This window comes from Macrotis lagotis, chromosome 4 (genome assembly GCF_037893015.1).
Source record: "Macrotis lagotis isolate mMagLag1 chromosome 4, bilby.v1.9.chrom.fasta, whole genome shotgun sequence".
Taxonomy (NCBI): Eukaryota; Metazoa; Chordata; class Mammalia; order Peramelemorphia; family Peramelidae; genus Macrotis; species Macrotis lagotis.
Window position 1 is genome coordinate 34805333 of NC_133661.1, and position 17824 is coordinate 34823156.

The 17824-nt window shown below is 37.3% G+C and overlaps 1 protein-coding gene across 1 annotated transcript in view; it reads right to left on the reverse strand.

Moving 5' to 3' along the window:
* UBE2Q2 (ubiquitin conjugating enzyme E2 Q2) overlaps positions 1 to 17824 on the reverse strand; it is a 65436-nt gene that overhangs the window by 12934 nt on the left and 34678 nt on the right. Inside the window, exons 3-9 of the mRNA XM_074232499.1 lie at positions 17276 to 17380; positions 14909 to 14965; positions 12902 to 13042; positions 7315 to 7399; positions 3646 to 3706; positions 1803 to 1893; positions 115 to 173 (exon numbers count right to left, since the gene is read on the reverse strand). Coding sequence (XP_074088600.1) covers positions 115 to 173; positions 1803 to 1893; positions 3646 to 3706; positions 7315 to 7399; positions 12902 to 13042; positions 14909 to 14965; positions 17276 to 17380 — 599 coding nt within the window. The remainder of the gene's footprint in view (positions 1 to 114; positions 174 to 1802; positions 1894 to 3645; positions 3707 to 7314; positions 7400 to 12901; positions 13043 to 14908; positions 14966 to 17275; positions 17381 to 17824) is intronic.

Here is a 17824-nt window from a genome sequence, read left to right on the forward strand (position 1 = left end):
ATGCGTACACACACACACACACACACACACACACACACACACACACACAAACCCTTTAAAAAGACTGACTCTAACCACCCAACCCCTTAAATAAGTGAACCTAAAGAAACTTACCCTCCAGAGAGGACAGGAGCCACCACTCGAACAAAAGGAGGGTCAAAAGGGAAGTTATCCTAAAAAAAACAAAACACAAGCAATGGGAGTTGACCTCCAGGAAAACACTTACATTACAATACAGTTTCAAGAAACAGCCACTGGGTGGCTTGAACTTTTTTTTCCTTTTTGAAGTTTCAACAAATAGCCCTTTTCTGCTAAGACAAAGTCAAACAAAACAATGAAAAATTAAAATACTGAGCCAAATGCTAAGTCAGTGAACTCTGTGAGATGCTAGTGCACAAAATGTATCAAGAAAGGAAAATGAAGTTTATCTTCTCCAATCTATCACTGTTTTTATAAACTATTTGCTACTTCTCCCCACCCAAAGCAAAACAGTTTTGTCTTGATAATAATCTAAGAGTCCTTCCGGCTCTTAAAGTATACAATTTTAATTCCCAGGGATAAAGAAATGTCTAAGATCATGTCCTTGAGGATAGAAATAGAGACCAGACATAATGAGTTTGCTTCTACGTAGAAGCCAAACAAGGAAGCTGTCCTTCCCTTCTGGTTAAGGCTATATTTAATTTTTCAAAGCTATCCACAGGAAATTCACTCAGATGGGTTTCTTAATCTCCCTCCTGACTCTGGCTTTAGTATTATAGTCTCTTTTCCCTTTATTTCAGTCTCTTGAGATTTTGGGGGCCATTGAAAGGAAAAATTCTAACATAAAATAACAAGACAATTAATACAAAAAAGGGATAATGGTTAAAAAAAAGTTTAAAAATAGCCATAATCAGTTGCTAACAGTTTGGCTAAGAGGAGGAAAAAAAACACAAAATCTGTTTACAAAATAACTCTGAGATGATCTAACTGTATAAATAATTTGGACTGGAAAGAGCCAAAATCATCATGACACAGAAGCCATCTATAGGGCACTGGCCACTAGTTTGTCTGGTAATAAGTTTCAAGGTAATAAAGCTCAACTGAACAAACACTGAAAATAAAAGAAAAAGATGGGGGGGGCATCAGAATCTTCTGAAGCCACACACACACACACACACACACACACACACACAAACACATCCAAGCAGGAATGGGTAAAGACTTAGGTCTGAATATTCCTTCTACAGGTATGATCTAGATCCTATATGCTTCTATAAAATAGAGATGATGAGACACGAACTACCAGTTTAACCAGGAAGTTCTGAGCATTTGAGTTCATTACAATTAAATATTTGTAAACAATGAAGCACTATATATAAATGTCAGCTATTCTGAGAGGGTAAATTTATGGAATTTTAGTTGTCAGTTCTAGTTAATTTTTGCTGTATATCAGAAAAGTTAACATATCTTGAAAGTATCAGGTTGATGACTATGACAAACTAATCTCAAAGAATTCAAGTTTATGTAAATCAAGGGTACAGAACATTTTTCATCCAGGTAATAACTTCACAAAGCAGCTGAGAAACTTTTACATCTATACATTAATTACCAAAAGTCTGCCTTCCCATAGTGCTGAGTTTACAAAATGCTTTCCTCACAACCACTCTATGAGGGGAAGTGCTATGAGAATTATTCCCACTTTATAGATGAGGAAACTGATTCTCAGAACAATTAGTTGACTAGAACATGGTCATTTAGCAAAACATTCACCTCCATATTGCATCCAAATTCTGACATCAGATTTGGATTTAAGATTTCCTTACCTTAAAAGAAAAGTTAAGCAAAATGTATTCTACGCCTTCTTTTTCTTTTAAGACCTGAAGATCATGATGTAACGGACTGTCAGGATCAACCCTAAGGTGAAAAGCCAGTACAGCTGAGGTAAGAATGAATCACACAAACAGTCAGCTGCCCATCTAATCTGGCTTCCTAAGAGACAGTCATGTACGTGGGGGGGGGAGGTTTTCAGCCTCTCTCAGACAAATGGCCCCCAAATAGGGAAGCTCCAGGTTGCTCTCCATGGTGCTGAGGACGCTGAGGCCATCAACTCAACCTCACTGATTATAGCCTATCTAAAAGTCATCATAAAAGGCCAAAGAGCCCACCTGTATCACAAAGTGCTTGAGTCTTTTCAACCCCTTTGTTTGCATCAGTAACTGGGCTACTGATTAATGAGATTCTCTAAAGCTGCTGAGTACCACCAAGAATTCAAATGTCATGTTTTATACATAACTTTTCTAAACCTATATTTTACTATGCCAAAGTAATATTTTACTGATTCATTGGCTTCTTCTCCCCCATTAGACTAAAACTGAAATATACAATCTGAGGAAGACTATAATTGTAAAATTAATTTACCATAAAATAACTAGAAACATTTAGCATTTCCTACTGACATTTTATCTGGTACTGTCTAAAAGATCATTCAATGGTCAAACAGGTTTTGGAAGGGTTGTGCTTTAGCCACAGAAGGGGGGTGTAGTCTAAATCTGTATTAGTGGAAGGCAATCCCTACAGCAATGAGATCAGCCATGATCCCTAAAGATGTTGGGGCGGCTAGGTGGCACACTAGATAGAGCACTGGCCCTGGAGTCAGGGGGACCTGAGTTCAAATCCGGCCTCAGACACTTAATAATGACCTAGCTGTGTGGCCTGGGGCAAGCCACTTTAACCCCATTGCCTTGCAACAAATAAAAAATAAAAAAAAATGTCTACAACCGCTCACTGAGGCTCCATCTTCTAAGTGTACTTACCTATATCTTGATGATCCTATTTAATTTTATTGGAAAGCAAGCAATTCCCAAACCTTGGTCTCTCAATTCTACCTCACCTGTTATCCACTTCCTCAAATGATAGTCCTTTCTCTTTTTTTTTCCTTCTCAAGCTTTGTTGGCTTATTTTTTCAAGTTTTGATATATAGTACAGTTTTGATTTTTAAGGAGAGGTACTATGGAATTTTAGTGCCTTAAAATTAAATATGGAAAGCTACAATGCCTGGCATTATCATTTAGTACTCAATTAAATGAAAAAGTAGTGAGCCAGACAGTGGGAATTATAGAAAGCTAAATAAAAAACAGCCTGCTGCCTTCAGGGAGCTTTGAGTGCAGCAGGAGAATAAGAGATACGCTTTTTTTTTTCTTAACACTTTAAGCTTTTTGATTTTCTGACATAGAACTTCATTTCCTATCCCAAGACCCAAGCCTGGAATGTATTCCCTTCTCATCTCTGCCTCAAACAATCTTCTTTCCTTCCTTCAAGACAAAAATCCAAACACCATCCCTCTTTCCATATAAAACCTTCTGTATGATCCCCACCAATCCGAAGGCCATTCCCCCCCTCCATCTACCTTATTTTTATTTTGTACAGGTGGATGGACAGAAAGACAGATAAGACACATAGACATTGTTTCATTTCTCAAATTTGCATCTCTAGGATTGAGAACAGTGTCTCATACAGGTGAACATTTAATAAACACTTGTTCAATTGCTGGCATGATTAAAAATAAGGCATCCCAAGTTGATTGGGGAGGTCTAAGTTAAGTGCTTTATGAAATCTAGGGTAGAGAGGAACATGATTGAACAAATAAAATCAAACAAAAACACTTACTTGAGAAGCTTAACATGCCACTCATATAAGCTGTCATTTATAAGTTCCACTGAATAAATTCCTGTAGAGATAGTAAATTCATTAATCTGCATCTGAGGAACTACTTCACTTGAAAGACATTCATTAACATCTGAACAATTCCAATTCAAATATAGGTTAGTTACTGGCTATATTTATTCCAATATAAAACAGATGTTAGGCCATATGATTAACTTTAATTATTATCAAATGACTAGCAAGTAAATGGAGAAATGGGATGGGAAAGTATAAGAATAAATACATGGTCATGCTTATTTCTTGACCAGTTTTCTGGATAACAGGTTAAAAAATGGTTAGCATTTGTAAACATTTTTATTCCCCTATAAAACAGTAGTGGAATCTATTGGAGGCACAAGTTGCAAATTCATCGAAGAAACCAACATATCAACGTGAAATGTTTTTTTAAAACCTAAAATTACAGCTGATAATTCCAGTTCTTTAGAATCAGAAAGTCCTAATACTCTTTATGGCATAGAGTGTCTAGAGCATCAACGTTAAGGAAGGATATGCTTGCTGAGCCACTGTAAGTGATTTCTGAAGGGTAACATGACAGATACTGAAGATGGTAAATGGGGCTCTGATTTTTTTAAAAAGGGAAGAAACTAGGGTCAATTCCTGGCAAAATTCTTGAGAATATTATAAAGGGAGAGAGTTCCAAAAGATTAAGTTCATACTATTGACAATTATATGAAAGATTATTCCCAGACTACTAATAGGAGAAATGGAAATCAAAACAAATCTGAGATCTCACCCCTATACCCAGCAGACTGTCAAAAGTGATAAAAGCCAGGAAGAGTTGATACTTGGACTACTAGAGTGGGATATGCATACTAAGTGGGTTAACCATTTGGGAAAGTAATTGAAATCTGAGCTAAAAAAAAGTGACTAAAATATCATATCCTGTGACTCAGAGATTCTATGGTCAGGCATGTTTTCCAAAGATGAATTAAAGACAGAAAGGTTCTATACATACCAAAATATTTATAGCAGCATTTGAATAAGAAACACAACACTGAAAAACTTAGAGGAAAAATACAAAGACTTCCATGAACTAATGCAGATTGAGGTCATCCCGACCAGGAAAACACGATAACAATGTAAATAGAAAAAGAATACAAAATTGAAAGTTAACATCATAACTAAAACCACTAAGCTTGGTCCCAGCCAAGACTTAAGAAAATGCATACGTTAAATGGTTTTTCTTTTTTTTATAAAATCTTTATTAAAAAAGAAAACATTTACTGGGTAGGAGAAAGATGAAAGCTGAAATAAGTCTGATGTGATAACAAAAAGAATCCTTTAAAAAAAACAAGAAACTGGGGTGGTTAGATGGTGCAGTGGATAGAGCACCAGCCCTGGAGTCAGGAGTACCTGGGTTCAAATCCAGCCTTAGACACTTAATAATAATTACCTAGCTGTGTGGCCTTGGGCAAGCCACTTAACCCCATTTGCCTTGCAAAACCTAAAAATGACAAAAAAAAAAAAAGATACTAATAAAAATTTAATTTGGGGGCGGCTAGGTGGCATAGTGGATAGAGCACTGGCCCTGGAGTCAGGAGGATCTGAGTTCAAATCTGACCTCAGACACTAAGGAATTACCTAGCGTGTGGCCTTGGGCAAGCCACTTAACCCCATTGCCTGGCAAAAACTAAAAAAAAACAACAACAAAAAAACCCCAAAACAACCCAATCAAACAAACAAGAAACCATCATGGCTGTGATCAAAAACAAGCTATTTTGCGTAAATCTGAGCAAAAAGCAGTCTAAGCAAAATATTTTATAAAGTCTATTGTGCCACATTTGTGGAAAAGCTAGGGAAATGTGGGCCAGAAGATAAGTGTGTTTATATGGATTCAAAACTGGTTGAATGACAAGACCAATAGAAGAGCCTTTAACAGTTAGATGTAGCCTCCTTCAAGGGAAAGCTCCATTGGAGTGCTTCCATATGTTTGGATCTGGGCTATTCTAACATTTTTGCCAGTATCCAGGATAAGGTAAAAATGACAGCCTTAAAGCTGAGGGGGCTGCTATATATGAGATGAAAAGAGGATTAAAGAAAATGCTGAATGTTTAGAATATTATACAAAGTTGGATGAAGCTGAAAGGGAATACATGTCAAGTCTTTTAAGATTCAAAAAATCAACTTCACTTGCACAGGATGCTGGAGCACAGAACAAAGCAACAGAAAGGAGTTAGAAATAGAAAATTTTAGCCTAACTGGAAGGAAAAACTTCATAATTAAAACTATTCCAAAGTGGATGAAGCCCCCAGGGTGATGAGCTAACTCTCTCTGCCTAGAGGTCTCTCAACCATTTTTGTTATAAGGCAAGGAAAATTCTTTAGCATTGACTTGCATACTAAATGGTCACTGAGGTCTTGTCCTCCTCTGAAATCTGGGGGAAAATAACTGACCTATATAAATGATACTTAAGCTATAAACCATCCATTTTTGAAAAAATAGCAGGTAGGGGCAGCTAGATGGTGCAGTGGATAGAGCACTAGCCACAGGATTCTGGAGGACCTCAGTTCAAATGCAGCCTCCAGCACTTAATACTTATTTAACTGTGTGACTATGGGCAAGTCACTTAATCTCATTGCCTTGCAAAAACCAAAAAAGAAACAGAAAAGTAGCAGATAAATGCATTTTCTCTTGTGAAAGGCATTGCCTAGGATTTCATGTAAATCCTTAGAAAAATTTTTTTACAAAGTTCCTCAACATTTTCAAGTCACATTTTTCTCAGCAGAGCAGTTTTCTAGAAAAGTATTTTTTAAAAAGGGGAGAGTCTGGTCCTTGACCAAAACAACTTCCATTGATAAGTGCATCTTTACAATTTGAAAAGTGTAAATGGAAGATAATTCAGGATGCAAATACATTTTAAAGAGTCTCTAAAGCCTCCAGGCAGAGAAAGTGATCCCAAAAGATGATGGTGATGGAAAACTAAGCTGATCATTTGCTGAGTAGGTTTTCTTTCTTTTTTCTTTTATAAGTCACATGATTTACATTTGGTGACATTGAATTTTCTGAATATGCTTAAATCATTATCTTTACATAATTGTACAAATTACAGTTCACTTCTGCTTTCTGAACCTTAGTATTTTTCAGATATGCTGTCTACATTAGAAACAAAAAGTCAGACTAGAGTTTCTGATATAGAATCCTAACAAACCATTGCTGGGTAAGGCATAAAATGGAAGAATAAGTTTCCCAGTAATGGCAAACAGAGAAAAAATATTAAATTCTCCTAAGTGAGCAACAGAACAAGATACTCTTCTAAATGATATGGAAAAAAATAACTAAAAAACTGAGACATCAACTTATTTGGAAAGTACACTTATTTGGAAATAGGAAAATGAATATTCAATTATTTTACTTGCTATGGAATGATCATTCCTTCCACAATAATTTGGTTAATCCATGTTAGAATTAAGATAGGTCATGGACTGCCAGATCACTGGAATGAGAGCCATGAAAAAAAAAAAGATGTGTTTAGCCCATACTGTTCAATCACCTTCATTTGTCTTGAGTCTCACAGCCTTAAATATAAAACTAAAGTATCAAATCTGTCATGTTAGCTTATCACAAATATAAAAAAAGGGCTGTGGTTAAGGGAGGATGTGGAGGGGTCTTTACCTGTTTTATAACTCTGTGATCGGTATATATCCCTGAGCTCTTTCATGAGTCTGTCTGAAGCCTGCACTGACCCAGACACTGCGCCCTGAAAAAGAAAAATCAAATCAACTTTTAGTGAGACTAATAATTATGAACTCTCACTCTGTTAACAAGGACATACCATAAGTTTATGTGAAGGGGGGGAATAGATCAATACTAACAAAGAAGGCAGAAATTAAAGCAAATGCCAATAGGAAGATGTCTCCAGGAACAAGGCAGTCATTTTATGTTTCCTTTATCAAGAATGCTGTCAATATTTGTCAACACATAATTTACAATTGCCTAGAATTTTGTATAATACAGATCTATCCTACACTCTATCCAAAGAGTTTCATTGACAGAAATCCTAAAAGGGCTTTATTTAACACATTCTGAAGTCCAAAAAGGTGGGGCAAAAAAAAAAAACCCACACAAGTCCACTGTTTTGCAACAATTACTCAGGCTCTGTTTTGTGACCATTGTAATCCTTCTCTTATGGCTAGTTCCTAAGTATGTGGTTGATATGTCTCTTTGCATTATTTCAAGCATACATGACTTAATCCATGTGAGTTCATCCTCTATAGGGAGGGTCTGTGCTCCCACACAATGTCCTGTGAGGGTCCTGATCACCTCCATGAGGTTTGACAAAAAGAACTTTAGGGGAGGACAGCCACACTTAGTATTGTCTAATCTCCAATACTACCAGCACACATCAGAGTCACTCACTTGATCCGATCAAAGAGGTTCTTCTCACTTGAGAAGACACACACACACCATGGTAGAAAGAGAAGATACGAATTACAATCTATCTTAAGATATGAATCTGAAGCAGGCAAGGGTCAATCAGACTACAGCAATTTATACCACAATATGTCCAGTTTTCTTATCAGCCAGGGACTGGGCTAAAATGTAGTATCACAATGAAAAAAAGAGTTTGCTAATAAATAAATTAACATTGCAAATAAAAGACTCAAGAGGATATAGATAACTTAAGAGTCAACTATTTTCAAATACCCAACACCCAAACATACACATATAGAGACATGTAAAAAAATGCAGTAAGTATTCATAATCCTTTGGAACATGATTCCTGTTGGGCAACATTTTCTCAATCATCACTTTGATGAACTATATCTATATGTATGTATGTGTGTGTGTGTGTGTGTGTGTGTGTGTGCATTTTAAAAAAAAACACGTTTATCCAAAAGGATATTTAAAATTTGGGCTTTTCATAATTTGAACTTTTTTCCTCCCAATTAAGCGAACTTTTTAAGATATCACATGATAACAACAGTCAGTTGTTTCTGGAAAGATTTATGGACAATAATAACATGGAGGCCACTGAATCTGATACACTCACTTTGAAAAAAATCAGGAGATTCCAGAGCTAGTTAATGTCAGTCTGGAGGAGACATCAGAAATAGAGAACATGGGTTGGATTTTGAGTTTTCATGACTTGGCCTCCAAATCTATCTCCAACACTCATCCAACTTTTTAAAATCTCTGTTCCTTCATCTGTAAATTGAGGCTAACAATACCAGTGGTACCTACTTCATAAGATTATGAGGATCCAATAAGACATTGCGGAGAAGACAAAAACGTTCTCAACATTTACAGAACTATAAAAATGTAGGCTATTCTAATTTTCTAAGTTAAATAGTCTCTCCCTTATCTCATCCCCTCCTCTCTCTAGTAGGAATCATTCAGGTCCTCCTTTTGGCAATTAATTCCCCAGTTCCATTATGCAAAGTGAAAAAATGACACTGGTCTACTCCTATACAAGTCTTATTCTCTTTCTTCAACAATGAGTAATGTGTCTTCATCACTTTAATCTATAGAGATGGACAGAGATACAATGATTAACCAGGTTGCCTTTGACTATCTTGACAGTCAAAGTGAGCCCATAAACTGTGTCCAAAGCCACAGAGCCTCTTTTTGGTTCAACCTTGCCCCTAGGGTTAAACAGACATGGAATCTATTTCTAGGGAAGAGCTAGTAAGTGAAAAACCCTTTCTCACTGCCCCCCTCTTCCCACCATGTTGGTCAAAACAGTTTTCTGACTTCAACTGAAAGCAAATCAGAGAAGTCAATCCTCTTCTTGTGTTTAAATAAAACCTTTCTGTGACTTCTTAGCAGGCTTTAATTAAAAAGTATGACACCTATAAAAAATGGCCTGTGTGTTTCTATCCTCATCGATGATTATTAGCAGAATCCACCTCAGCAGGTAACTCTGAAGGTAAAACCCCTTTTTTTGCTTATAGAAGGTGAGGTGGTCATTGACCAAGGAAAAACTGAATACAATTCTGTATTTTTAACTGATTGTTTAAAGTGTTTTTCCTAAAGCTATCCCAATGATTTAAATCTCAAACATCAGTAACTATGTACTCAGTGCTAGGGGTATGTATGTATGTGTGTGTGTGTGTGTGTGTGTGTGTGTGTGTGTGTGTATGGTATTAGCTTCCAAGGTAGAATGATTTTACTGTCAAATTTCCAGAAAAATAAAAATGAAGTTTTAGACATTTTCAAAATCTAAATTAATTTTGCTTACTTCTTTAGAAATCAACATATATATATATGTATGTATATATATATATATATATATATATATATATATATAATAGCAATTATATACTTTCAATGAAAGAAAAAAGACATAGTATAGTTTGTGTGTAATTTCAACTGAACAAGAAACTTATTTGGTCAATTCTTTTAAAGCAAATTTTCTTTTAAAAAAATAAAGGCTCAAACCTTCCTGAAAACGACGTTGGCATGTTCCCTCCTATCAGAAATCATTGTAAAAAATCACTTCCAAACATTGTTTTGATCATTTATTCAATATGAAAAGCTGAAGCACTTACAGGCAAAAGAAAAACTAATCTTTATTAAGTAAGAGAGCAGCATTTCAAAGTTTTAAAAGAGATTTTCTGTTTAGCATGCTAAAATGACACAACTGGTGCTTTTTGACCTGAGGAGCCCAGAGCCCCAGCCTGACATTCACTGGCTGGGTCACTTTCTCTGTACCCAATTTTCTCCTCTATAAAACAAGACTGCTGGACCTCAGGAAACTCTTGAGTTCTGCTGCTGTATACAAATGTTTGCCTAGAGATCTGTTTAGGAAAAACATTTAAAAAATTAAAACATATCCAAAAGAAGGGCAATAGGCTGGTGAAAGGACCAAAGACCATGGAATACAGAGATGAATTAAGAACCAATGAGACCACCTTGCAAGTGTGGGATCATGGACTAAAGTCTCCAAGTTTAGCACCTTCACTTTAAAAATGAGGAAACTAAGGCACAGATGTGGAAGGGAGATCAGATGCATTTGGCTTGAGCCTTCAGAAGCAGGAAAAACAGGCAGAAGTAATAGAGGCCTACTGTAAGGGAAAAGGTAAGCCTAAAGGCAGACCAAAGTAGTAAGGAATGACTAACTAGGTAAGGGGCATGAAGTCAGAGGTCTCTGGCTTCCCATTAATTCCACAGTCCCCTCCAAACATGCTGCACTCACATCTACTTCTTTCTGGACCCTTCCTTTTCTCCCCTTGATTTCTCCAAATCTTACCCTGGTTCAGTTCCATTCCACAGTGACAACAGACCTATGCACAAGGCAGTGGGAGGGGTTCAGAACAAAGGGTAAACAGAAGATTAAGAAAATCCAAGGAGCAGGAAGGAGGAAGAGGACAGCCCCCCCCCCCCCCCCCCCCCCGGCAGATGCCAGAGAGTCAGAGCCAAGGCTGACCCTGGAGATTCATACTCAGCTATCATGTCAGTCTGGCATCAGGAGGATGGGAAGCGAAGCAAGGTGGTTCTAGTGATACTGGAGAGATGAGCAGGGCGTCAGGTGGATGGTGGGCCAAGGAAGCAAAGCTAAGGTCACAAGTCTCCCCAATCCAGGCAGATCAGAATAAGGGGCCATCTCACTTGGGAGCCTGCTGTAGTCTTCATCTTTAAAATTTACAGCCCAACTAGAAGAATCTTGACACCTCACTCACAAGCTATTCCCCTGCACTTCACAAGAATTCAAATTGTGCTCCTACTCTCAGTGACCCATCCCTGCCTTCTTTCAACTCCCCAAACAGTCACTGTCAGTATTCATGCCTCAACCCTCAAAGGCAGCTCCTTCAATGCTCCCTTTACATGGGTCTACAATGAGTGGTGGAAATAATTGTTTGTTGAATGAGGAGCAAAACAGTTTGATACTTCTCAATTACAAATCAAATAATTACCATGGTATCCTACAACTAGAGCTGAAAGGACCTTGGGCTGTCTATGCCTACTCCTTTATCTGACAAGACTAATTAATTGAGTCCAAGATCACAGAGTCAAGCTTTGTCCTCTAGAGGATAAAGAGAAAACTCAGTGTTATTCTACTAAGCACATAATTCTTGTACCATCAAAAGCCCAATAAAAAGTTAAAAACTGTTATCACTTTTCTAGTAAAACTGCCGTTTTTACCATTCTCATACCTCAGGGAACAACAAAATAGACCGAGTAAAACATCAAACAGAAGGCCACAGAAAATAAAGAACTTGGCTGGTGTTTGTTTAAATAAAGAGCCCTGAGAAAAATACCACTTCATTAGGTTCTCTGTAGTCTGGGGGAGAACTCAGTTTTAAAAGCAGGGAGGGAAGGAGGAAGAGTGTTTGTGTGTGTGTGTGTGTGTGTGTGTGTGTGTGTGTGTGTGTGTGTGTGTTCTTGTGTTCATCAGTTCAGGGATGCTGTAGCAGATGCACTAACCCACAGCAGAAAACAAGTCAGCAGAAAGCCCAAGGGCACCACTGGTACACATTAAAAGGCCTAGAAGAAAACTGTCAGTAAGCTGGGTGGGGGGGGCAGATCTTTTATAAAAGTTGGTCTCCTGAGGATGGACTCTGTGTGGGAGAATGTATTCCATACCCACAAACATCAAGGATTAAAGTGTAAACAGAGAATAATGTCTAACATTTGCCTGACTCCAAATTAAGATGAAATGATCTTAAAGGAAATTGAAGTTAAATGAAAAAATGAAACACTTCTGGAAAGAAATAGTTGTTAGATAATGGATGGGGGTCATAGACTTTTTTTTTACTATATGTATTAAGATGACCCTCTCAATTGTAGAACAGGTCCTTGCAAGAGGCAGGTAAAACACAGACCAAGTATGCAGAGGGCAAGACTGTGAAAAACAAAAATAAGGGGCTTTATTGACATTTAAAAGGAAAGTAGTAAACATCTGTATATTTAAAAAAGGAACCTGCATGTTACATAATTACAATGACACAAATCAGGGTCTTTGTGACTGTGAACAAGCCAATTAGCTTGGCCTCAATTTTTCCATCTGTAAAACTGTTGATTCACCTGGCACTATGGCCCTCTATGAGAATCAAATGGCCATATATGTGTAAAGCACTTTCTGTGAAGAGTCCTTTCTCATTTGTCTATATACACTCTGACTTTAGGAAGAAACCTCTTTCTGGGTCATCTTTTGAATATCTAATTACCTTCTCTCTGCCTCCTTCCCTTCTTCTGTGTGTGTGTGTGTGTGTGTGTGTGTGTGTGTGTGAATGACAGTTTTAAGTCTGCAAATACTCACATTGAGATGGTCTTGCCTCTGATTCTTCCTAATTTTCTCTAATATTGCCAGATTTTCTTTTTCAATGCCTTCATCCTCAGACTTCTTTCCATCAGCAGGCTCTTCTTCCTTCATATCATAGTGATCCAAGTCTTCAATGTCCTTTAAGGAGATGAAAAATGCTACTTTATTCAAGGCGGTTTTTAGGCTCACTGCACTCAATAAGAAAATAAGACACTTTAATTTTGTGATTTTTTAACAGACAATCATTAAATTCTTTGGCTTGTTTTTAGTTACTTCAACCTGTTATTTTTTAAAAAGACTTAGGAACTTTGGAACAAAAGCTGGTGGAGAGATAGAGGGAATGATGAGATTTGTGTTAAAAATGCAATGATAGTAAAACAAAAAATATGGGTTCATTCAAATCTGAGATTAAAAGGGACAAAAGGAATATGGTGTAGCAGAGAGTGAGCTAGCCTGAAGCCATAAAGTCTTCTATTCAAACCCTGCCTCTGATAACTCCTGGCAGATTGACTTTCTAAAGTCATGAATTTCAAAAAAGTTGTCCATCTGTTTTGGTAGAAGCAGCTTTATCCCCTCTGTCCCACATCAATGCAGACCTGAGTCCAGTGCTTATTCTTACCACGAGGGATATTTTTGTAAGCAAGCCTCACTACAATCTCCTCTCTCTATGCATGGGCTGCTCTCAGCTCCATCAGATTCTGCTTCAATTACTTGCTTATTTCTTTCTCTGAGTTGACCCCTGATTATGACCCACTGTATTTCCTCACCAAACCCTAAGTCTACTCCTCTCCTGAAATTTCTTTGCAGTTATTATTGACCTTCTTTCTCATCTAATGGCACGGTCTTCTATGTCCTCTCTTGCAAACTGTTCTCCTGTCTCTGACCCTCTTCATCAGTTCTTGTGCTCTTCATTCTCTGACACTCATTACCTACCCCTCCAGTTCTCCCTCTCTCTCCTGGTACTGATCACCAATTGCCATTCTCCCCTATCACCACCTACTAAATCCTCTTTGGTGGACTGACAAATATTCCCACAGCTCAGCCTTTACCCTGATGCTCTTCTCTCTTTGCAAAGAGATCATCACCTTTAAGGATCTCCCAACATCCCATCATTCTCAATATAATGAAAGACATATTTATTATCTCCTCAGAACAGGTTCTCCTTCCCAACCTTACCATTTCTTTCTGTGAAACCCTGTCTAATAGACTCAAAACTTTGGATAAGAGAAAATAAGAATAGGAGAGTGTCAAAGATGGCTCCAATCATCAAATTCCATTTACTCTTCTGTTAGAATGTTTAACAGTCATTCCCTCTGCCTGCTTATTGTCATCATCTTAGTCCTTCTTCATGCTTAAATATTGCAATATTTTCCTAAATGATTTATCTCTAGCCTCCCCTACTTTCAATCTAGCAGAAAGATGAACACAGAAGGATCCTTCCTAAAACATCATTTTCAGCACATCACACCCCATTCACTGTCCATTAGACCAATTTGATATTCTGCTGCCAGTTACATGAGATCTTCTGTCACCTCAGTCAGACAACAAGCAGGTTCAGTGTTAAATGCTAGGGGTAAAAAAAGAGAAAAAGTAGAACTTGTCCTCAAGGAACTGACAGATTAACAGAGGAGACAAGATGCAAACAACATGTCCAAACAAGACAGACATAGGTTGTGGAGGGAGGGTCTCAGCGGAAAGACCCAGGACTGAGAAGTCCATGACTCCACCTGTCTTGGGAGAAGAGACGAAACAGCAAGTCAAGGGCAGGGGTCACGAGGGAGGGAGGGACCCAGCCCTGGGAGGAAGGCCCAGGCCGGTCTCTGGTCTTGCAGTCTCCAGGGTCAGTGGTCTGGGCCCCACGGTGCCACCTAGTGGCCAGCTGGGGAGGAATGATTACCATTGATCAAAGTAGGGTAAAGGTGCATTTCATTGTTAAAGAGTGTGTCAGCAGCTATTTATTAATAAGAGGATTTAAAAAATGTTCTTTCTATATAAAATACATACTTCACCCATATCTTCTTCTTCCTCTTCTTCTGAAGTAACTTCATCTGTTGTCCCATTCTAAAGTACAGAAAGACATTTCAGTAACTGCTGTACACCTCTATTATAACCTATATTAAAGTAAGCATCTACTGAACACAAGGAAGTTTAGATGTTGCTTCAGTCACATATTCTCAAAAACACTGTCTCAGAACTTATTTAAAATAAGGATAGCTAATGACACAAATTTCATTAAATTAATTTTTATATTTTTGATCATTTTGATCAGTTTTGATCATTAATGTACATATATTTAACCAGCTTTTTAAAACACTTTTCTTTTTTTTGTTTTTTTTTGAAAGGCAATTGGGTTAAGTGACTTGCCCAAGGTCACACAGCTAGGTAATTATTAGGTGTTTGTGAGCAGATTTGAATTCAGGTCCTCCTGACTCCAGGGCCAGTGCTCTAACCACTGCACCACCTAGCCGCCCCTAAAAACGCTATTTTAAAAAATAGTTTAAAAAAACATTTACTTCAGCATAATATCAGATGTCCTGGGAATAAAAAATAAAGAAAAAATCACTATTCATATTTTAAAAAACAAACACATCAACTGCCAGAAAGACTCTAGCCTACCTCTTTTTCATTTACTCCAGAAAATTTCCATTCACATATAATTCTAATGGGTTTTAACTTAAAGAATCAAAAATTACAAAAACTTCTTTTAAATGTTCTACTTTTTCTATTGTGTAAAGTCTCAATCTTTTTCACAATTTTTCCAATATTTTAAAATTTCAGTCAAAAGGGTATCACTATTATTAATTTAATTTACATCTGGGTGAAGTCTTCCCAAAGCCAGTCCATTCCCATTTGAATCTTCTCCTATATCATGCATTAAGTTTAGTTCACAGGGTTCTATTTCCCTATTTCCCTTAACTGCAAATGTCCTAAGGAGTTTCATAGGAGTATCCTTAGTTAGAACTATATTATCTAGCCCTGGGTTATTTTATGGGAGAAAAGGCTTGGTGCCAGAAGAGTTACCTAACTTGACAAGTTACCCATATTTTACCATGAATATGACCCTTTCTCGAAAAATTTGGAGTCTAAAAACTAGAAGTGTCTTATAGAGTGGCTATAAATATATTTACTTGCATTTCCCACTTTTTCACACTTGTTGTCTTTGTGCTCTTTGTTTCTCATTTGTTACTGCCACATTAGGTGATGTTTTGCCACATTCTGCACAGAAATGGCTCAGAAAAGATTTTCGTCCAGTGCAAAGAATCCAGTTTGACAAAGTGAATGGAAATTGTGCTGCCGAATGTCAGTTTGTTCCTCCTCCAACTGAGAAAACAATACCAGACTAGCTATGGGAAGAAGACACCCTCCTGAAAATGCCCTGGCAGAAGAAGGCCATGAGAGGAAAGTCAGCCAAATGGCCTGAGTTTGAGAGGGAACTAAAGAGATGGATTGATGAGCAAAGGGCCAGTGGAATTCCTATGCCCACAAAGATGGTTCGGCAGGGAGCCAGAAGAAATGTTGATGAAAAAGAAGTGACTGGTTTCCAAGGAGGACACAACTGGCGCTTCAGGTTCAGGAAATGGAATGGACTAAGCATGCGTCCATGTACCAGACTTGCCCAAGGAGTGAGTGCTTGTGGTTAATCCCAGACCAAAGCACAGGCAGGGGAGCAGGCAGAGCCTCTCTCTCCAAAGACAGAGATAAAACACAGATGAGGACAAACTAATGGATGGGAGTTTTGACAGTGATGAGGAGTTGTATGAATTTTATGATGAATAAAACTTGAGTTCAATAACTTTATGTAAAACTTTTTTTTTTTCAAATTTTGGGCCCCCAAAATAAGGTACATCTTATACATGGGACTTCTTATTCATGGGGAAATAAAGTAGCTAATTCAAAGAATGAACACATTAAACAATGTAAGACCAACACTCTTTAGTCTCTAAAAATTCATGCCACTTATAGAAAGCTGACTCAAACTGAAAGGATTTGGTGAGCAGGTGAAGCTAAACATACCTTCAAAACATTTAAACAAGATGGAGGAAAGAAAATCCTCATCTGCCAACTACTCAGATTTTTCTTCAACTTAAGAATTTAAGATTGCAAAAATGTATGGAGATTCTGAACAAGGGCCAGGACATAAATAACAACTCCATCATAAGGCCAGAAAAGGGTAATTTTTCAACATTTATAATTAGCATTAACTATATAAAAGAAGAAATTATATAAAGAGAAGTCCCATTCAGATAACTTCAACATCTATAAAATATACACAAGCCAATCTACCAAGACTCAAGACTTAGATCATGCAATTTTGTTGAGCCCAATGGGCTCTCCTATAGATTCTGAGCACTACATGGATTAGGAATTTACCTGACCAGAAGGCAGGGGCTGATCAAGCATCTCGACATCTGGATGCTGAGGGAGGTTGTACAATCTGCAGAGGTCACATATTAACCGCTTCAGTTGCTGAAGAAGCTAAGAAAACAAATCAATGTCAAAATTTTGAGGGAAAAATTCCCTGGAAAAACTTATTACTTTTCTGATGAAATAAAATTCTAACACTGCTTCAATAGAAATTTTTGATTCATCCCTAACATGACTAGTCTAACATTATTCAACTTTTTCCAAGAGCTATATATAAAAGAAAAATGACCTTTAATATTTTCCAACAGTAACTTAGAGAAGGCTACAATGTGTGTGTGTATATATATATATATATATATATATATATATATATATATACATATATATGTTTACACACACACACACACATATATGGTCTTTGCACTAAAATATTTTTATATAAGATCAGAACAAAAAAAAGAGAAAAGGAAGAAAAAATTGAGAAAAATGTCTCTAGATCAGGGGTTCATTCTTAGCCTTTTTTCTGTCCTGGTTATCTGGAAAAGCCTTATGGAC